Here is a 19,207-nt window from a genome sequence, read left to right as displayed (position 1 = left end):
AACTCAGGACCTCTGGAAGAGCAGTCAGTGCTCTTAACCTCTGAGTCATCTCTCCAGCCCACTACTTACTACCTTAATGTACAACTTCTTAAAGTTTGAGGGGGGGAAAAAAGATGTAACCAGGTTAGTCTATGAAGATTTGTATCATTTTGTGAAGGCCTAATTTAAAAGTAAGCAGTGGATACAAATTGGCTTTTTCTATTTCTTTATTTTGGATTTTTTGAGACAATGTCTCACTATGTAACTCAGCCTGGCCTCAGACTCCTTGGTGCTTGGATTACAAGTGTGCCCCATCATAACCAATGGCCACAGCAGTCACTATCAGGTTCAAGGATCAAATTTAATATCCAAAGTTGTGGACGGTAGCTCAGAAGTAGATATTTGCTAAGGAAAGCGCTTGATTCCCTAGCATAGAGAAAAGACAAAGAATCATACCCCCAAAACGTTATTCCCCTTGTGTTAAAAAGAAAGCCAATGAACGGAAAGTCTAAATAAATAGTCCAGGATCATAGAACTAGAACGTGACAGAGCTAAGATTTGAATACTGGGTAGTCTTTCTCAGAACTTTACTTTCTAGCAGTACTATGGAAATCAGAGAATTAGGAAAATAGTAAGTTAAAAATGTTCTTCAGATGGGTAACACTAGGTACCCCTGGCTGACCTGGAACTCCCCATATAGAATATAGACCAGGGTAGTCTTGAAATCAAAGATCTGCTTTCCTCTGCCTCTCACATGCTGAGATTAAAGCTAAGGCCAAAAAAAAAAAAAAAAAAAATTAGCTGGTAAAAAGCATCACAGGCCAAGTATGGTAATACATGCCTTTAATCCTAGCACTGAGGAGGTACAGATAATAGGAGGACTTCTCTAAGTCCAATCTAAGTCCAAGCCTTAGTCCAAGTCTGCATAGTAAGTGCAGACTTAGTAAGCCTGCAGTCCAAGCACTAGGAGAGCAAAAACTACAGAGACCCTGTCTCAAAACAAACAAACACCAACAAACACCATATTCAATACAGATGTAGTTCTCTATAAAAAATAATTCTGGAAGAACTGATGAGTTAAAATGTTCTTTAATAATAGAGTCTAGTGGTCGGCAAGAAACAGACTCACAAACCAACTACAGGGAAAAGTTTTACATCCATAGAATCCCATGTATTTTAGTGGCACACAAAAGCAAGATTTTAAGAGTATGTTTAGTGTGGGATAAATGTGTCCAATAGATCAAAAGCTAGTAAAGAAATGTATCACCAAGTCTGCTTAAAATGTACTCACTTTGTTTGAGACACAGTGTTTCTATGTAGCCCTGACTTTCCTGGAACTCCCAGAGTTGCTTGCCTCTACCTCTGCCTCTGTCCCCCAAATGCTGGGATTAGAGACATGTGCCACCTTTGCTTAAATGCATTCATTTTTAAAGTTTTTTTTTATATTTTTTATATGTCTGTGAGTGTAAATGTGTGTTTGTGTGTGCGCACGCACATGCGCATGCTCAGGTCCTCTGCAAGAACGGCAAGCATTCTTAACTACTCAGCCACCTATCCTGCCATTGCTGTATGCACATTTAATTATTTATCAAATATTTTTTAGATTAGTAAAATCATTAGCTTTGAGTCATAAACGTTGGGGCTTCCAAAAAATTCAAAAAATAGTTTCAAATATCTAGTACATGTCCAACATGTCCTGTGCTGCCAACATAGGAAGTATAGCAAAGAGAACAACACAAAAGCTCTGTCCCATGCCCTGGCTCGTCTGTTACACAGCTAAGGGTGAACTGAAATTTAACCCAGCCTATGCTTTTCAAGCACAGGCACAAGCCTGAGGGACACTGGTCCTGCCCAAAGAACATACTTCTTGCTGGCACAGGAGTGCTATCTCTGAGCTAAGGAATAGCTCCTTCTCCACCAGGAAGAAAGGGGTTTTCTCAAACTCAGTATCAGATCTTTTAAGTAGCCCTAAGAAAATAAATTATAAAATTGATACACAGGTCTTTATTCATCCCTAGAATGGTGTTGACTAATAGGATTAAGCTCAGAAAATGGAAGTATACAATGCCAGAAGAGGAAATGTCACTGTAAAAGCATCTACCTAAACCAAATTACAAAGCAACTTCACGCACCAGCCTGTAAAAATACAAGGGAAGGTGTGGCCAAGATGGGCTTCCTTCAGGTTGCCAGTTAATTTAGAGGCCTTATCATATAGTTAGATTTTAGCCAGAGCAGAAACCCAAATAGCCCAAGAAGCTTCACATGATTAAGAAATACACCCACGGGCTGGTAAGATGGCTCAGTGGGTAAGAGCACCCGACTGCTCTTCCGAAGGTCTGGAGTTCAAATCCCAGCAACCACATGGTGGCTCACAACCATCCATAATGAGATCTGACTCCCTCTTCTGGAATGTCTGAAGACAGCTACAGTGTACTTACATATAATAAATAAATCTTTAAAAAAAAAAAAAAAGAAAAGAAAAGAAAAGAAAAGAAATAACACCCAGGCAGCACATACAGAACTCTTCACTGGAAATAGTCAACTTCTTCCACTTGGTTAATTATTCAACTCAATTGCTGCATGGTTATCTGCTCATCTACACTGCACACCCTCCTAGCTCCACACTCCTTCCATCTAACAGAGTCCCCCAAGTCCAGTCACTCAGTACATTATTGGCAAGTTGGTAAGCACCCACAACACTAAGATGTTTCACTGGTCTTCAGTTTTTATTTTCCTGTATTTTTCAAATATAAAGGCATCGTTCTTCTATTAAACACACATGATCTTTCATTCATTCATCTACTCATATTTTTTGTTGCTATTATCAAACCCAGGGCCTTGCTCATGGCAGACAGATGCTCTACCACTATGCTACAAATCTATAGTCTCTTTCGCTTATTTTTGAAGAGGATATCACTATGTTCCCCATGTGGGCTCCAATTCCTAAGTTGAAATGCAGTTCCGGCCTCTGCCTTGTTAATAGCTGGGACGATAGGTGCACCTCACCAGTCTTATTTTAATTTCTTGAAATGAAAGCAATTAAATTTGTCCATTAACCAACTCAAAACTCAAGGACTTTGGAAACATTTTTTTGAAAATGGCAGAGGGTCAAGTGTCAGGTGGTATAAACTTGCAATTCCAACATTCAGAAGGTTGTAGTTTGAAAGACAGCCTGTGCTACATACCAATACCTTTTCTCAAAAAATAGAGGAAGGGAGAAAAACAAAGGGACAGGCTGGGAATATAGTTCTGTTGCAGATAGAGTATTTGCCTAGTATTCCCAAAGTCCAAGATTCCATCTCAGGATCACAGAAAGGGTTGCAGGAGAGTGTCAATAACTGATGTTTTGCTATTGGGGGCAACTTATGTGGCCCTGACTGGCTAGGATATGGAAATCAGAATGGGATCTACCTCCTAAGAACTAGGATTAAAGATATGTACCACCATGCCTGGCCATTGTTTTCATGTAATAAAACTAAAGAATCAAATTAGATGGTTTCTAAGATCCTTTACAACACTAAAACAGAAATGCTAAAGAACCAACCAAGTCTGCACTGAAATTATCAGCTGTGATAAGCAAATTTTATTCCAATATAAATATTCTTAAATCACAAATATTGTTTAGTCTGGGAATGGTTTATAGCTACTACTTTAAAAATTAATTTTGCATGGCTATCTTGCCGAAAGCAATCTACAGATTCAATGCAATCCCCATCAAAATTCCAACTCAATTCTTCAACAAATTAGAAAGAGCAATCTCCAAATTCATCTGGAATAACAAAAAACCTAGGATAGCAAAATCTCTTCTCAGGATAAAAGAACCTCTGGTGGAATCACCATGCCTGACCTAAAGCTTTACTACAAAGCAAATGTGATAAAAACTGCATGGTACTGATATAGCGACAGAAAAGTAGACCAATGGAATAAAATTGAAGACCCAGAAATGAACCCACACACCTATGGTCACTTGATCTTCGACAAAGGAGTTAAAACCTTACAGTGGAAAAAAGACAGCATTTTCAACAAATGGTACTGGCACAACTGGTGGTTATCATGTAGAAGAATGAGAATCGATCCATTCCTATATCTCCTAGTACTAAGGTCAAATCTAAGTGGATCAAGGAGCTCCACATAAAACCAGAGACACTGAAACTTATAGAGGAGAAAGTAGGGGAAAGCCCCGAAGATATTGGCACAGTGGAAAAATTCCTGAATAGAACAGCAATGGCTTGTGCTGTAAGATCGAGAATTGACAAATGGGACCTAATGAAACTACAAAGCTTCTGTAAGGCAAAAGACTCCATCAATAAGACAAAAAGGCCACCAACACATTGGGAAAGGATCTTTACCTATCCTAAATCAGATAGAGGACTAATATCCAATATATATAAAGAACTCAAGAAGGTGGATTCCAGAAAATCAAATAACCCCATTAAAAAATGGGGCTCAGAGCTAAACAAAGAATTCTCACCTGAGGAATACCGAATGGCTGAGAAGCACCTGAAAAAATGTTCAGCATCCTTAATCATCAGGGAAATGCAAATCAAAACAACCCTGATATTCCACCTCACAGCAGTCAGAATGGCTAAGATCAAAAATTTAGGTGACAGCAGATGTTGGCGAGGATATGGAGGGAGAGGAACACTCCTCCATTGTTGGTGAGATTGCAAGCTTGTATAAGCACTCTGGAAATCAGTCTGGCAGTTTCTCAGAAAATTGGACATGGTAGTATCGGAGGATCCAGCAATACCTCTCCTGGGAATATATCCAGAAGATGCCCCAACTGGTAAGAAGGACACATGCTCCACTATGTTCATAGCAGCCTTATTTATAATAGCCAGAAGCTGGAAAGAACCCAGATGCCCCTCAACAGAGGAATGGATACAGAAAATGTGGTACATTTACACAAAGGAGTACTACTCAGCTATTAAAAAGAATGAATTTATGAAATTCCTAGGCAAATGGTTAGACCTGGAGGGCATTATCCTGAGTGAGGTAACCCAATCACAAAAGAACTCAAATGATATGTACTCACTGATAAGTGGATATTAGCCCAGAAACTTAGAATACCCAAGATATAAGTTACAATTTGCAAAACACATGAAACTGAAGAAGAACAAAGACCAAAGTGTGGACACTTTGCCCCTTCTTAGAATTGGGAACAAAACACCCATGGAAGGAGTTACAGAGACAAAGTTTGGAGCTAAGACAAAAGGATGGACCATCTAGTGATTGCCATATCCTGGGATCCATCCCATAATCAGCCTCCAAACGCTGACACCATTGCATACACTAGCAAGATTTTGCTGATAGGACCCTGATACAGCTGTCTCTAGTGAGACTACGCCGGGGCCTAGCAAACACATAAGTGGATGCTCACAGTCGATGGATCACAGGGCCCCCAATGGAGGAGCTAGAGAAAATACCCAAGGAGCTAAAGGGATATGCAACCCTATAGGTGGAACAACATTATGAACTAGCCAGTACCCCAGAGCTCTTGACTCTAGCTGCATATGTATCAAAAGATGGCCTAGCCGGCCATCACTGGAAAGAGAGGCCCATTGGACTTGCAAACTTTATGTGCCCCAGTACAGGGGAATGCCAGGGTCAAGAAGTGAGAGTGGGTGGGTAGTGGAGTGGGGGGTAGGGTATGGGCAACTTTTGGGATAGCTTTGGAAATGTAAATGAGAAAAATACCTAATTAAAAAAAATAAAAAAATAAATCATCACTTTATTTTTAAAAAAACTCATTTTGCACCAAGATAATTTTAAATTTTCTTTTAGACTTTAAGTGTCAAATATTTAATGACTATCAAATTTCAAAAAATACCATACCTTGACTTTGACAAGTCTTTTTGCAGTCTTGATCTTGGCTTCACAGAAGGCTCCTCTGTATTTGGCACTCACATCAGTGCCCACTGTCAAATAAGGAGGTTCATCAAGGGCCTAAAAATGCAAAGAAATACAACATGATTTAAACTGCTTAATTTTTTTTCCCTACAATCAGGCTTCATAATACACCTAATCTTGTTACAGTAATTTAAATTAGAATAATGAAGCCATCTATAAATATTATAAATTAAAAATAATAAAGCATGTATCATAGAGCAAGTAAATTTACAATATGGAAAATAAAGACATTTTTTTCCTATTAAACACATATGGCCCCTAAGATCGCTCACAGATACAACCTTCCATTTAAGGCTCTCACCACCTATTCATTCATTCATTCATTGACTTATTAAAATATAGTTATCATACAACGACTAGATTTGCTAGCTGGCAGATTTTAAATCTCAAAGCACGAACAAAGGTTTTCTAACAGGCTGTACCGCGTAGCCATCCAGATTCAGGACAGTTCTGTTCTTTATCTACAAAACTCTAACACAGAATAAAAGAAGTACACGTGTTCCCAACTACTGCTGAAAGGTGCATGAAGTAATCCACTATGCACTGTCTCAAACTACTGACAGAATGCTTTTATGTGGGTTCTCTGTTAGTCGTCTGTTCTTCAGCTTTAAATATACTGCTCACTTGTGGTTTGACTTTATTGGTTCTAATCTGGATGCTTTGTTTTTTGTTTTTTTGTTTGTTTTTTTACAGTAGCCTGCATTTCTGCCCTGAATCTTATTTTCACCAGCTCCACAGCCAAAGGAAGATTATGTAAGCTACGTTTTCCAAAATGTTTTATAAGAAGTACTATAGCCTAAGATGTCATCAAAAGAGGCACCAGGAGTCTGAAAAAAATCCATTATTGAATAATCCCTCTATTCTTTTTAATATTCAGAAGTAGGCCTAAGAAGCCCTACAATAAAGACAGATATTCAAAAATGTGAGTCTGTCCCAATCTATTTGTTCATACCCTTTTCTTTTCCTCTTAATATCTTTAATATCCTAGAAACCATAAAAGGCATGCAGTATAAAGTAGTGCCATAAGTACCAGGCACTCAGGTCACCTGTGGAACCGAAACTTCACCTAGGCTCATTCCAATGTTCTAGCTAAAACAAAAGGAACAATTTATCTGAAGAGAATACAGAGATTCCAACGTTACAACCATTTGCTTGCAACTGTATCTACAATTTCTACCATGGCATTCACCTCTGGCTACAATTAAGACATACATATGCCTCAGAAGAGCTATGAGAGCAGTCCACCATCATTTGTAGATGACAGCATCTTATCAAAATGTCAAAAGTTGAATTTAAAAAAAAGTTGAAAAAAAAAAGTCAGGCCTATACCACCCTGAATACATCCCGTCTTGTCTAATCTTGGAAGCTAAGTAGGATCAGACCTGGTCATTATTTGAACAGGAGACTGCCTGGGAATACTGGGTGTTGTAGGCTTTAAAAACAACGAAAGGATGGACCATCTAGAGACTGCCATATCCGGGGATCCACCCCATAATCAGCTTCCAAACACTGACACCATTGTATACACTAGCAAGATTTTGCTGAGAGGACCCTGATATAGCTGTCTCTTGTGAGGCTATGCCGGGGCCTAGCAAACACATAAGTGGATGCTCACAGTCAGCTATCGGATGGATCACAGGGCTCCCAATGGAGGAGCTAGAGAAAGTAACCAAGGAGCTAAAGGGATCTGCAACCCTATAGGTGGAACAACAATATGAACTAACCAGTACTCCCCAGAACTCATGTCTCTAGCTGTATATGTATCAGAAGATGGCCTAGTCGGCCGTCAGTGGAAAGAGAGGCCCACTAGTCGTGCAAACTTTATATGCCCCAGTACAGGGGAACGCCAGAGCCAAGAAGTGGGAGTGGGTGGGTGGGGGAGTGGGAGGGGGGGTATGGGGGACTTTTGGGATAGCATTGGAAATGTAAATAAAATAAATACCTAATAAAACAACAACATCTCACAGCCCAGACAAGCAAAGATTACATATATCTGTTAAACTATTTTTTGTATTGTTATTTTGTTCTTTGAAACAGGATCTCTTCCCTACTAGGTAGGCCTGGCTGGCCTGGAACTAGCTATATAGACCAAGCAGACCTCAAACTCACAGATAAATCCAATTGGGTATCTCTGCCTTCTGAATACTGGGATCAAGGATATGCCATCACCTTGCCCAGTGTGGGAAAAAAATGTTTATGACAAATAAAGTGTATACTTTTAATTTAAAAAAAAAATTAACACAAACTTTAGCATGCATATGCACGCTAAGTTTGCATAACAACATGTGAAGACCGGAGGATCATTTCTAGCATATTGGTCCCAGGTCATGATGCTAAGCAGCAAGTATCCTTAACAATGTAAGTGTCTAGTAGTCAAGCTGTATATTTATGCTGTAATAAGAATGTAGCCACAGTGAAAAAACCACTTCTTCACTGTTATTAATGTTTTAGTATTAGCTACAACTTAGTAATACTGCTTTCTACATATTTTTTATTATTTAAGTGTATTCACTCTGTGTATATCTTTGCAACACATTCGTTCAGTGGTCATGGAGACCAAATGAAGACATCAGATCCTGAGCCTGGAGTTTCAGACAGTTGTGAGCCACCATGTAGGTGCTGGGAATCAAACCCTGGTCCTCTAGAAGAACAGCCATTATTTTTACCCATCTCTTTATAACTCCTTTGTGCTGCTCTTTTAAGGTTCACAAATGTGTACCTTCAACTCACCCATCTTAGCACTCTTAAGATACCATTTTTCTTGGCTAAATTCCATACAAGAAAGAAATTAGTGGCTTTATGTTACCATGAATAAGGAAAGAGGTAGCATATGTATGTCAATCCTTTGTAATAATCATTACAGAACACACAAAGGAAATCATCATGTATCTTAAACACAATCTTAATCAATTATTTTTAAATTGGGAAAAAAATTTAAGAAAATTTCAATTCATTTTATGGTTAAACAGAGTAAGGGACAGTCTACTTTCCACAACTTACAACTTCCATTAGCAATGCATCCTTTGTACCTTACTAGCCAGTACCATTTCATGTCGGAGAGAAATAACATGTAACTAAATTAAAACTAATGAAGAAGCCCAACTTCCTATAGAATAAGTCAATTAAAAGCTACCCAACTGGAAGTGGGGAGATGACTTAATCAGTGAAGTGACTGCCACACAAGCACTAACATAAGCACAGATCTCCAGAACCCACATGAAAAGTCTGGCATGGAGGTGTGCACCTGCAATCCAAACCTTAAAGAAGAGGATAGAGATACTCCTGAAGTTATTGACCAGCTAGCCTACCAAAATGGATGTTCTTCTGGAAAAACAATCTTAAAAATTTAGAGAATATTAGAGACACCAGGTGTCAACCAACCAACCCACCTGCCACACACATGCACATCAGGGCTTTATATCTGTCCCTACACAGTGAAGTAAATAAATATGTAAGAAGTAACCTTTGGGGGCAGGTAAGATGACTCAGTGGGTAAAGATGCTTACACCAAGCCTCACAACCTAAATTCAATCCTACATAGTGTAAAAGAAAAAACCAAAAAACCTCCCACAAACTGTTCTCTGACCCCCACAGGGACACAGTGGTATGTGGGCATACAGACAGACAGGTACAAGTACAGACACACACACACACACACACACACACACACGAACACACAAAGAGAGAAAGAGAGGTGGGGGGGTGTGATTTTTTAAAATAAAGCTTTAAAAAGGGTGTGTTATCCATGACTTTAATCCCAGCACTCAGGAAGCAAAAGCAAGGGATCACTTTGAGTTCGAGGCTAGCCTGGTCTACATTGGAGAGTATACAGAGACAGGCAGATCCCAGTTGCTCACTGTTCAGCCAGTATAGTCAAAGTGCCCAGTACCCCAGTTCAAAGAAAAACCATTTCTCAAACATTGAGATGGAAGGGATGGAAAAATGGCTCAGTGGGTGAAAGCACTTTCCCTGGCAAGCCTGACCACCTGGGTTCAATTCTTAGCAGTCACATAAAGGTGGAGGAGAGAACTGACTCCATGAACTTGTCCTCTGAACTCCACATACTTGGTGTAACATGCACATCCCACTGAATCAGACATACACATAAAGATTTTGGGTTTTGTTTTATTTGTTATTCGTTCTGTGTAGCCTTGGTTGTCCTGGAAACCCCTCTGTAGACCAGGCTGGCCTGGAACTCAGAGAGCTGCCTGCCTCTGTCTCTCAAGGGCTAGGACTAAAGGCATGTGCCGCCACCACCAGGCCTACAAAGTCACTTTCTAACTAAAAAATATTTATTAAGGTGGAATCCATAAAGGGAATACACCCAACACCTAATCTGGCCTCTATACATGGCCACATGGGTAAATGTATACAAAAACATACACAAGACACCTATATCCCCCACATTTTTATATCAATGAAAGACAATATAAAATATTAAGAATATAGGTTTGGCACAGCCCTACCCCCACCCCAAATGACTCATGTGTTTAAATGCTTGGCTCACAGGTGTGATCTATTAGGTGTGATCATGTTGGAGTAGGTATGGACTTGTTGGTAAGAATGTGTCACTGTGAGGGTGGGCTTTGAGGTCTCCTATGCTCAAGCTCCACCCAAAATCCAGTCTCTGCCTGGCTGCTCTGCAGAAGACAGTTCCCTTCTGCTGTGTGGAGAGCTTTGGGGGTCACTTGGCAGGAATCTGACATTGGCCAAAGACAAGGAAACGGGCTTCGGTCAGAAATCTGACACTGGGCCATGACAAGGAAGTAAGTTCAGGCAGGAATCTAATTTTAGAATGGAACAAAGGCGTAGGCTTCAGGCAAGAATCTGACTTTGGGTTACAACAGGGAAATAGGCTCAGACAGCTTGGTCATCATGCTAAGCCCTTAGAAACAGTGACCCCAGGACTTTGTTTATTGCTTTGCTTATTCCTAGACTATTTGTGTATTGTCTTGCTTGTTCCTCAACCTAGAACTGACCTTATTACTTGCATACAATTAAATTGGTATAAAAGCAGATCGAGAAAAAAGAAACACCTCAGAATAAATAAGCCTCAGAACTGGCTGGGGTCATGCTACAATGTTGTCTGTCTTTTTTTCTTTTTAATCCTCACTCCTGCACTGGAGAACCTGTTGACTGACTGAGCTGGCTTGGTCACTGCTGTCTTTGGATAAATACGTAGAACTCTTCAGGGTCTCCTTCAGCACTAAGTCTGCCTGTATACTTCCATGCTTCCCTCCATGATGATAATGGATTAAACCTCTCAAACTGTAAGCCAGCCTCAATTAAATGTTTTCCTTTATAAGCGTTGCTGTGGTCATGATGTCTCTTAATAGAAATGAAACTCTAAGACACAGCACCAACTTCTGCAGCGATGTAACTCAGTGATAGGTGCTACATCACCAACAGTGATAACAGTGCTAGGTGCTTAATATCCCTAGCATCCTCCAACCCCAAAAAGGAAGATTACTGAATGAGACATGTAGGCTCAAATCTACCACTTAAGAGTTAAAAGATGCTAGGTGAAAACTCTACAGCTCAGTACATAGTCATGACCTCACAGGGATGAAAAGTACATACCATATCTGCAGTATTTAGAACATGCCCATGTACAGCGCAAAATACAGACTAAACAATTTACGTCCTGAAAGGGGGAGTTAGACCATTAAAAAACAATTCCTATGTAAAGAATAGATTAGCTTTCTCTCCCCCGTCCCCAGCTCTGTGTATGAAGTAACTCCTTTAAAATTATTTCCCTTGCTCAACTCAACCATGACATAATCATGCTGCCTTCTAGTAGTAAGAGTTGCTAGGATTCCATGATACTGATGCCTAATGAAGTGTACCGTGATCCATTAGTGCAGCAATCAACCAAGTCTGCACAGCTACTCTGAGTCTAATGTACTCTGATTCAAAGCAGACACACACAAAGAACTGTGTCAGTAGGTTAACCAAGACTCCTCTGACTAGGAGGAGTGACAATTATGCAGATATGTGTATCTATATAATCAAGAAGGAAAATAAAAACCTCTTTACCTTCTCTTTTTGTTCTGCTTCTCAGATTTTGGTCAATAATATAGACCATTTCAGAGGCTAAAAATAAGATGTTTTGAAGTAGTACCTCCACACCATGGAGGAAATTAAACCACCAAATCACCATCCCTTTGTTTAGCAAACACAACAGTTTTCTAGTTGCTAAGGCAACAGCTAATTCACAGTTACTCTGTGTTACTTAAACAATTATTTTTCTAGTCTATCTACCAAATGTCCTAACAGTCATTAGTGCACGCGCACACACACACACACACACACACACACACACACACACAAAATCTATTCAATTCCATGGGAACATTAACAACAGCAATTTTAAAATTCACTAACAGTGCCTGAATCCCTTCAAAGTGTCAAGGAAGCCACATAAGTGCATAAAAGGAACCAACAGTGATCTCTAATGTACCTCCAGGCTGCAGTTCACCACATAAAGTGTTAGAACGACAGCTAAATCAGCTCTTGAAATGGCTGGGTAACACTGATACTGCCTTAAAAAACCATTTAATTATTAAGATCAATCCTTTAAAACACAAAACATACTACACATTTTACTAAGGGAGTTTCTTAGAAAAAGGGACAGGGGGGCATTTAGATTGGTTACAGTGCTGATGCAACTGGGAGAATTGGAAATTAGACTACTAAGTTTATGCTAAAAACAAAGTAATAAACATTCTTACACATACAGAATGGCAATAAATCTGTGAAAACCAACCTATTTGTTAGGATAATCTCAAAGCAGCTTTAAAACAATGGAGAGTCCCACCAGGCATATGGATAAGAATCTATCTGTATGCCATAGGTATAAAACTAAAGAACAAAGTTTAAATAAGATATACAATATTTTAGAAAACATACATAGGAAATATATATGGAATTTAGGAAGGCCCAGGGAAGGACAAATTAATGCTGAGTATACAAGGCTGCGAAAACAGTGAGACCCAAAGGCACATGCTGGCCAAAGACATGGATGCAGCTAAGACTAGGAACTGTGCATCAAGTCTGAAAAATTTGCTACAATGAGGACAGTCAAAGGTTACAGAGTAAGAAAGAGGACAGTAAAGTTTTGGATTAGAACTGACAGTACAAAGGTTCGGGTTCATAGTGTATACAGTAAGTATATAAACAAAGGGAAGTATGTAGAGAGGGAATGTGTACACGTATATATACATGAGTGTATGTGACACACATACACACAGGCAGTAAAATTTTGGATGAGAACTGACAGTATAAAGGTTTGGGTTCACAGTATGTACAGTAAGTATATAAACAAAGGGAAGTATGTAGAGAGGGAATGTTTACAGGTGTGTGTGTGTGTGTGTGTGTGTGTGTGTGTGTGTGTGTGTTGTGTGTGTGTGTTACACACATGCTCACCAAGAAAGCCCAGGGACAAGTGACATAATCTGGAGCAGAGAGGAACCTAACACATCAGAGCCATAAACATCCATTTCTAAAGCTTGTACTCCCACCTTAAAGGGAACCAGGAATCCTTAGAGCCAAGGCTGATTTCAATATTGGGCAAAGTACAGCAGGAATCTAAAACATTTCGTATTAGAAAGAAAATGCTCAGTGAATGGTGAAGACATCTCAAAGAGACACACAAGAAGCAGCTTGAAGGGTTCCTACTAGCCAAATGACACAAACTCAGAGCAAAATTATTTTAAATAATGAATGATAGATAGTGCATGCCTATAAAATTATAGTACTTTATAGGGTAGAGGCAAGAGAACCAAGAATTGAAGGTCATTCCCAAATTTATAGTGATTTGAAGATAGTCCAAGGTAGATAAGAATCTGTATCAAATAAATACTAGTTGTTCAACATATTTTGGGGGATGTTTATGTATGTCAGGCCAATCAACAAAAGGTCTGCAATCCCACTGTAAATTATCTGTATCTATTTTAAAATAACATGATATTATTAGGCATTCAATAGAATGGAATTTATGAGATTAGGGCAATGGCTCAGTCACTAAGTATGTGATAGTTAAGAATGAGAACCTGAGTTTGGAGTCCAAGTGCCCATTTTTAAAACAAAACAAAAAACTACTGAGCATCTGTAAACGTAACACTGAATGAAGTACTGCAGAAACAAATAGAGCTCATGGACCAGGCAGTCCAGCCAATAAATAAACCTAGGTTCAGTGAGAGACCCTGTCTCAAAAAATAAGGTGTAGAGGGTAGGGGGCGGTAAGATGGGTTAGCAGATAAAAGCCCTTACTGTGTAAGTCTGCCAACCTGAGTTCAATCTCCAGATCCCACAGTAGCAGGGCTAAACCAGCTCTTAAAGATTGTCCTCCGATCCTCACACCCACAACATGGGGTATCTGCTCAAACACTGCACTAGAATCCATGAATCCACATTTACATGAATGAATGAACAAAGTTAAGGTGCAGAAAAGTGCTCATCCATTCAGTACAATTTTAATAATGTGATTGAAAAAAAAGAAAACATCCTTTGGACACAATGACACAGGTGAGTTACCTGTTACAGACGCCAAGCTGACCAGTGGGAAGTCTGACTAACAGAAGCTGTTACACTCCTAGAGTACATTCAATTCCAAGCACAATCTTCCTGCCAACACTGGGTCTACTAATGTGAGAAATAATCAGATCAAGTTGAAGTTGTCATTCTTACAGAATATAGTTTATATACCTTCAAATCCTGAAGAACAGGAAATGAGAAAAGTTGGGGAAGGAATCTGAAGAGAAAGACAACCTGTGTTGTCTTTATAGATAAAGGCCAGAAGGGAAATGGACGATTAGGAGAGCTGGCAGGGCCTAGACAGGATGGATGGTAGTGCTCTCCTCCTCAGATATGGAGTGCACTGTAGGTAGGAGAGGATTACTTCAGGTGAAAAACCACACACAAGAGGAAGGAAAGACACAAAGAGCTAATAAGGCTTGATGGTAATTGGCAGATCAGGTGAAGGGAACACATGACTTGTTAACACTATAAGTATGACAGTATTTGAAAGTATATAGCATATATTATACACTTAGACTATATATTTCCTATAAATTGCCCACTTAGGTTTTCTACCTGTCATTCTGGGTTCTTTTCTTCTTTCTAAACTGGTACTCCAATTTTTTATTTTTTAAAATCACATTTCCAAAAGAGGGGGGAAAAAAGTTTGAGATGCTACCTACCTACATTTAACATTCTCCTTAAACGGGAAGCGATTTAAGTGGATAGAGTCACAACTGATTCTAAGCAAGACTATTAGCCAGAGGAATAACTTTATAATCACAAAAGTTAAGCAGTGTCTGCACATCCTTGAAAACAAATGACTCAAACATTTTAACTGGACATTTCATCAGCACAGCTGAGCAGAGACCACGGTCATCATGTGAAATGTCCCGCAGGCTCATGTGTCTCAACACCTAGTTTCCAGCTAATGACAGTTTTATAAGGCTGTAGAACCCTTAGGAGTTAGAGCTCATTAAGAAGATCAATGAGGGTGGGTCTTTGGGTTTTATATCCTGGCCTTATTTCCTGTTGACTGCTTCCTTCTGTGGACAGAATACAACAACCATCTGTCTCTAGCTCCTGCCCTCACATCTTTCCTGCCTTAGGACTGTATGCCTTCTTCTGCTCTGTAAATCCTTCCCTCCTTGAGTTACTGTTGTCAGATATTTATGCCACAGCAATGAGAAAGGTAACTAAGACAAATATACTGAGCAGGGGTGGGCATGATAATTCATACCTTTAATCCTAAGACCCAGGAAGCAGAGAAGGGAATCTCTGTGAATTGAGGCCAGTCTGGTCTGCACAGTAAGTTCCAGACCAGTCAAGACTACACAGTTGAGAACTTATCTAAAAAACAGAGAGACAGAGGGAGGGGGGAGGGGGGAGGGAGAGGAGAGGGGGAGAGGGGAGAAAGAGGGAGAGGGAAAGAGAGAGAGAACAAACAAGACAAAACAAAAACAAGTGCACATATTGAACAGGCTTTATTAAATGTCTACTGTACTTAAGACATGAGTCCAACCCCAGCAACAACAAAAGTCATTCTTTTGTTTTGTTTTGGTTTGGTTTTCTTGAGACAGGGTTTCTCTGTGTAGCCCTGGCTGGCCTTGAACTCAGAAATCCGCCTGCCTCTGCCTCCCAAGTGCTGAGATTAAAGGTGTGCACCACCACAGCCCGGCTAACAAAAGGCATTCTTGTAAGTGCCTCAATACAAAGAAATGTTCTCCTATATCACAGGTACAGCCAATTCATGTTGCCCTCAGAAAAAAATTAATCTTATTTGCAGTGACATTAAAACTTTACTAAACAAAAGGGTCTACTTATGAGTAATGTCACTCAGATCAGAGTCATGTAGGCACACCCTGCGTTCAATACCCAGAACCACCAAAATGTTTTACATGGCCCAGAATCTGGGGCCCATAATTTTAAATAGATTTTCCTGTCTCGATTAGCATAAACAAGATAATCCCTCTCTGACCTGCTCAGAGGCTTGCCCCCAAGGTGTCAAGGTAGGCAATAGTAACCATCAGAAGCCACTACTGCATTACTGCCCATGTGTCCCATTCTGTAGATGGGACATTCTTCGTTTGCTTTTGGTAGCACTGAGTACTGAACACAGGGATTCACATGGGTTTAGTCCCATAACTATGCTTCCAGGTCCTTCTCTCTGTATTTCAGTGATTCCCACCCATCCTCTAGAACAGTAGCTCTCAGTCTTCCTAATGCTGTGTCCCTTTAACACAATTATTTCATTTGACTACAGGATATCTGTGAGGCATTTGGGGGGACCAGGCCCATAGGTTGAGAACTGATGCTTTAGAATGAGTTGCCTGCAGATGAAAGATCATCTTATTTACCTTTTTGAACCTCACTATTGCAATACCACCTACACACAAAAGAATTTCTGGAAATACTTGTTATACAAAGACCTGAGACACAGTGAGACCCTGGCTCGAGAATAACAAAACACAACAAAAACCCAAGTCATTATTTGGTTAGGATATACAAAAGTTACCTTCTAACAGGAAGCACAATACCCTGGTAGATTAAAAACATAAACTGGCTATTATAAACAAGGCTGCTATGACCATAGTGGAGCATGTGTCCCCATTACAAGTTGGAGCATCTTCTGGATACATGCCCAGGAGTGGTATTGCTGGATCTTCCAGTAGTACTATGTCCAGTTTTCCGAGGAACTGCAAAACTGATTTCCAGAGTGGTTGTACAAGCCTGCAATCCTACCAGCAATGGAGGAGTGTTCCTCTTTCTCCACATCCTCGCCAGCATCTGCTGTCACCTGAATTTTTGATCTTAGCCATTCTGACTGGTGTGAGGTGGAATCTCAGGGTTGCTTTGATTTGCATTTCCCAGATGATTAAGGATGCTGAACATTTTTTCAGGTGCTTCTCAGCCATTCGGTATTCCTCAGGTGAGAATTCTTTGTTTAGCTCTGAGCCCCATTTTTTACAAGGGTTATTTGGTTTTCTAGAGTCCAACTTCTTGAGTTCTTCATATATATTGGATATTAGTCCCCTATTGGATTTAGGACTGGTAAAGATCTTTTCCCAATCTGTTGGTGGCCCTTTCATCTTATTGACAGTGTCCTTTGCCTTACAGAAGCTTTGCAATTTTATGAGGTCCCATTTGTTGATTCTTGATCTTATAGCACAAGCCATTGGTGTTCTGTTCAGGAATTTTTCCCCTGTGCCCATATCTCTAAGGCTCATCCCCACTTTCTCCTCTCTAAGTTTGAGTGTCTCTGGTTTTATGTGGAGTTCCTTGATCCACTTGGACTTGAGCTTTGTACAAGGAATGTATAAGAATATATAAGAATGGGTCAACTTGCCTTCTTCTACATGCTAACCGCCAGTTGAGCCAGTACAACCACTCTGTAAATCAGTTTGGCGGTTCTTCAGAAAATTGGACATAGTACTACCTGAGGACCCAGCTATACCACTCCTGGGCATATATCCAGAAGATATTCCAACTGGTAAGAAGGACACATGCTCCACTATGTTCATAGCAGCCTTATTTATAATAGCCAGAAACTGGAAAGAACCCAGATGTCCCTCAACAGAGGAATGGAAACAGAAAATGTGGTACATTTACACAATGGAGTACTACTCAGCTATTAAAAAGAATGAATTTATGAAATTCTTAGACAAATGGATGGATCTGGAGGATATCATCCTGAGTGAGGTAACCCAATCACAAAAGAATGCATAAGATATGCACTCACTGATAAGTGGATATTAGCCCAGAAACTCAGAATACCCAAGATATAATTTGCAAAACACATGAAACTCAAGAAGAAGGAATACCAAAGTGTGGATACTTCGATCCTTCTTAGAAGGGGGAACAAAATACCCATGGAAGGAGTTATAGAGACATAATTTGGAGCAGAGACTGAAGGAATGACCATTCAGAGACTGCCCCACCTGGGGATTCATCCCATAAACAACCACTAAACCCATACACTATTGCAGATGCCAATAAAATTTTACTGACAGTGATATAGCTGTCTCCTGAGAGGCTCAGTCAGTGCCTGGCAATTACAGAAGTAGATGCTCACAGTCATCTTTTGGACGGAGCACAGGGTCCCCAATGAAGGAGCTAGAGAAAGCACCCTAAGGAGCTGAAGGGGTCTGCAGCCCCCTAGGAGGAACAACAATATGAACTAACCAGGACCCTCAGAGCTCCCTGGGACTAATCCACCAATCAAAGAAAACACATGGTGGGACTCGTGTCTCTAGCTGCATATGTAGCAGAAGATGGCTTAGTCAGTCATCAATGGGAGGAGAGGCCCTTGGTCCTGTAAAGGTTCTATGCCCCAGTGTAGGGGAATGCCAGGGCCAGGAAGCAGGAGTGGGTGGGTTGGTGTGCAGAGGGAGGGAGGGGGGAATAAGGGGTTTTCAGAGGGGAAACTAGGAAAGGGGATAACATTTGAAATGTAAATTTAAAAAAAAAACCATAAACTGGCATACTGGGCTCAAGCCCACATCTCCACATCTACATGTTCAGTTATAGGACCAACTGGGTGATGAAAATAAAACCATACATTATTACTGAATAATATTTAAATAAATTATATTAAATATATAATTAAGTTGTGTAATCGATTACACAAAATTACATGTGAAGGCTGGACATGGTACTACATGCTCAAGTGCTAGGAAGCAGAGGCAGGTAGATCTGTGAATTTTAATTCAGCCTGATCCACATAGTTTGCTCCAGGACAGCTATGACTAAATAAAAAGACCCCATGTTTAAAGAAAAAAAAAAATCAAATGTAAAATGTTTA

General features: G+C 40.0%; 1 protein-coding gene across 9 annotated transcripts in view; it reads right to left on the bottom strand.

Annotated features, from left to right (window-relative positions):
* Nucleotides 1–19,207, bottom strand: part of Arid4b (AT rich interactive domain 4B (RBP1-like)) — a 135,995-nt gene that overhangs the window by 73,538 nt on the left and 43,250 nt on the right. For all 9 annotated transcript variants that reach the window (XR_003950495.1, XR_003950496.1, XR_003950497.1 and 6 more), the window contains exon 3: nt 5,815–5,925. Coding sequence is in view for 6 of the 9 variants with exons in the window: in XM_017315648.1 (XP_017171137.1) it covers nt 5,815–5,925 (111 nt within the window). In the remaining 3 variants the exon portion in view is untranslated. The remainder of the gene's footprint in view (nt 1–5,814; nt 5,926–19,207) is intronic.

Source organism: Mus musculus, chromosome 13 (assembly GCF_000001635.26).
Source record: "Mus musculus strain C57BL/6J chromosome 13, GRCm38.p6 C57BL/6J".
NCBI classification, from domain to species: domain Eukaryota; kingdom Metazoa; phylum Chordata; class Mammalia; order Rodentia; family Muridae; genus Mus; species Mus musculus.
Note: the sequence above shows the minus strand (reverse complement) of the source record. Positions and strands in the feature narration are given on the sequence as shown.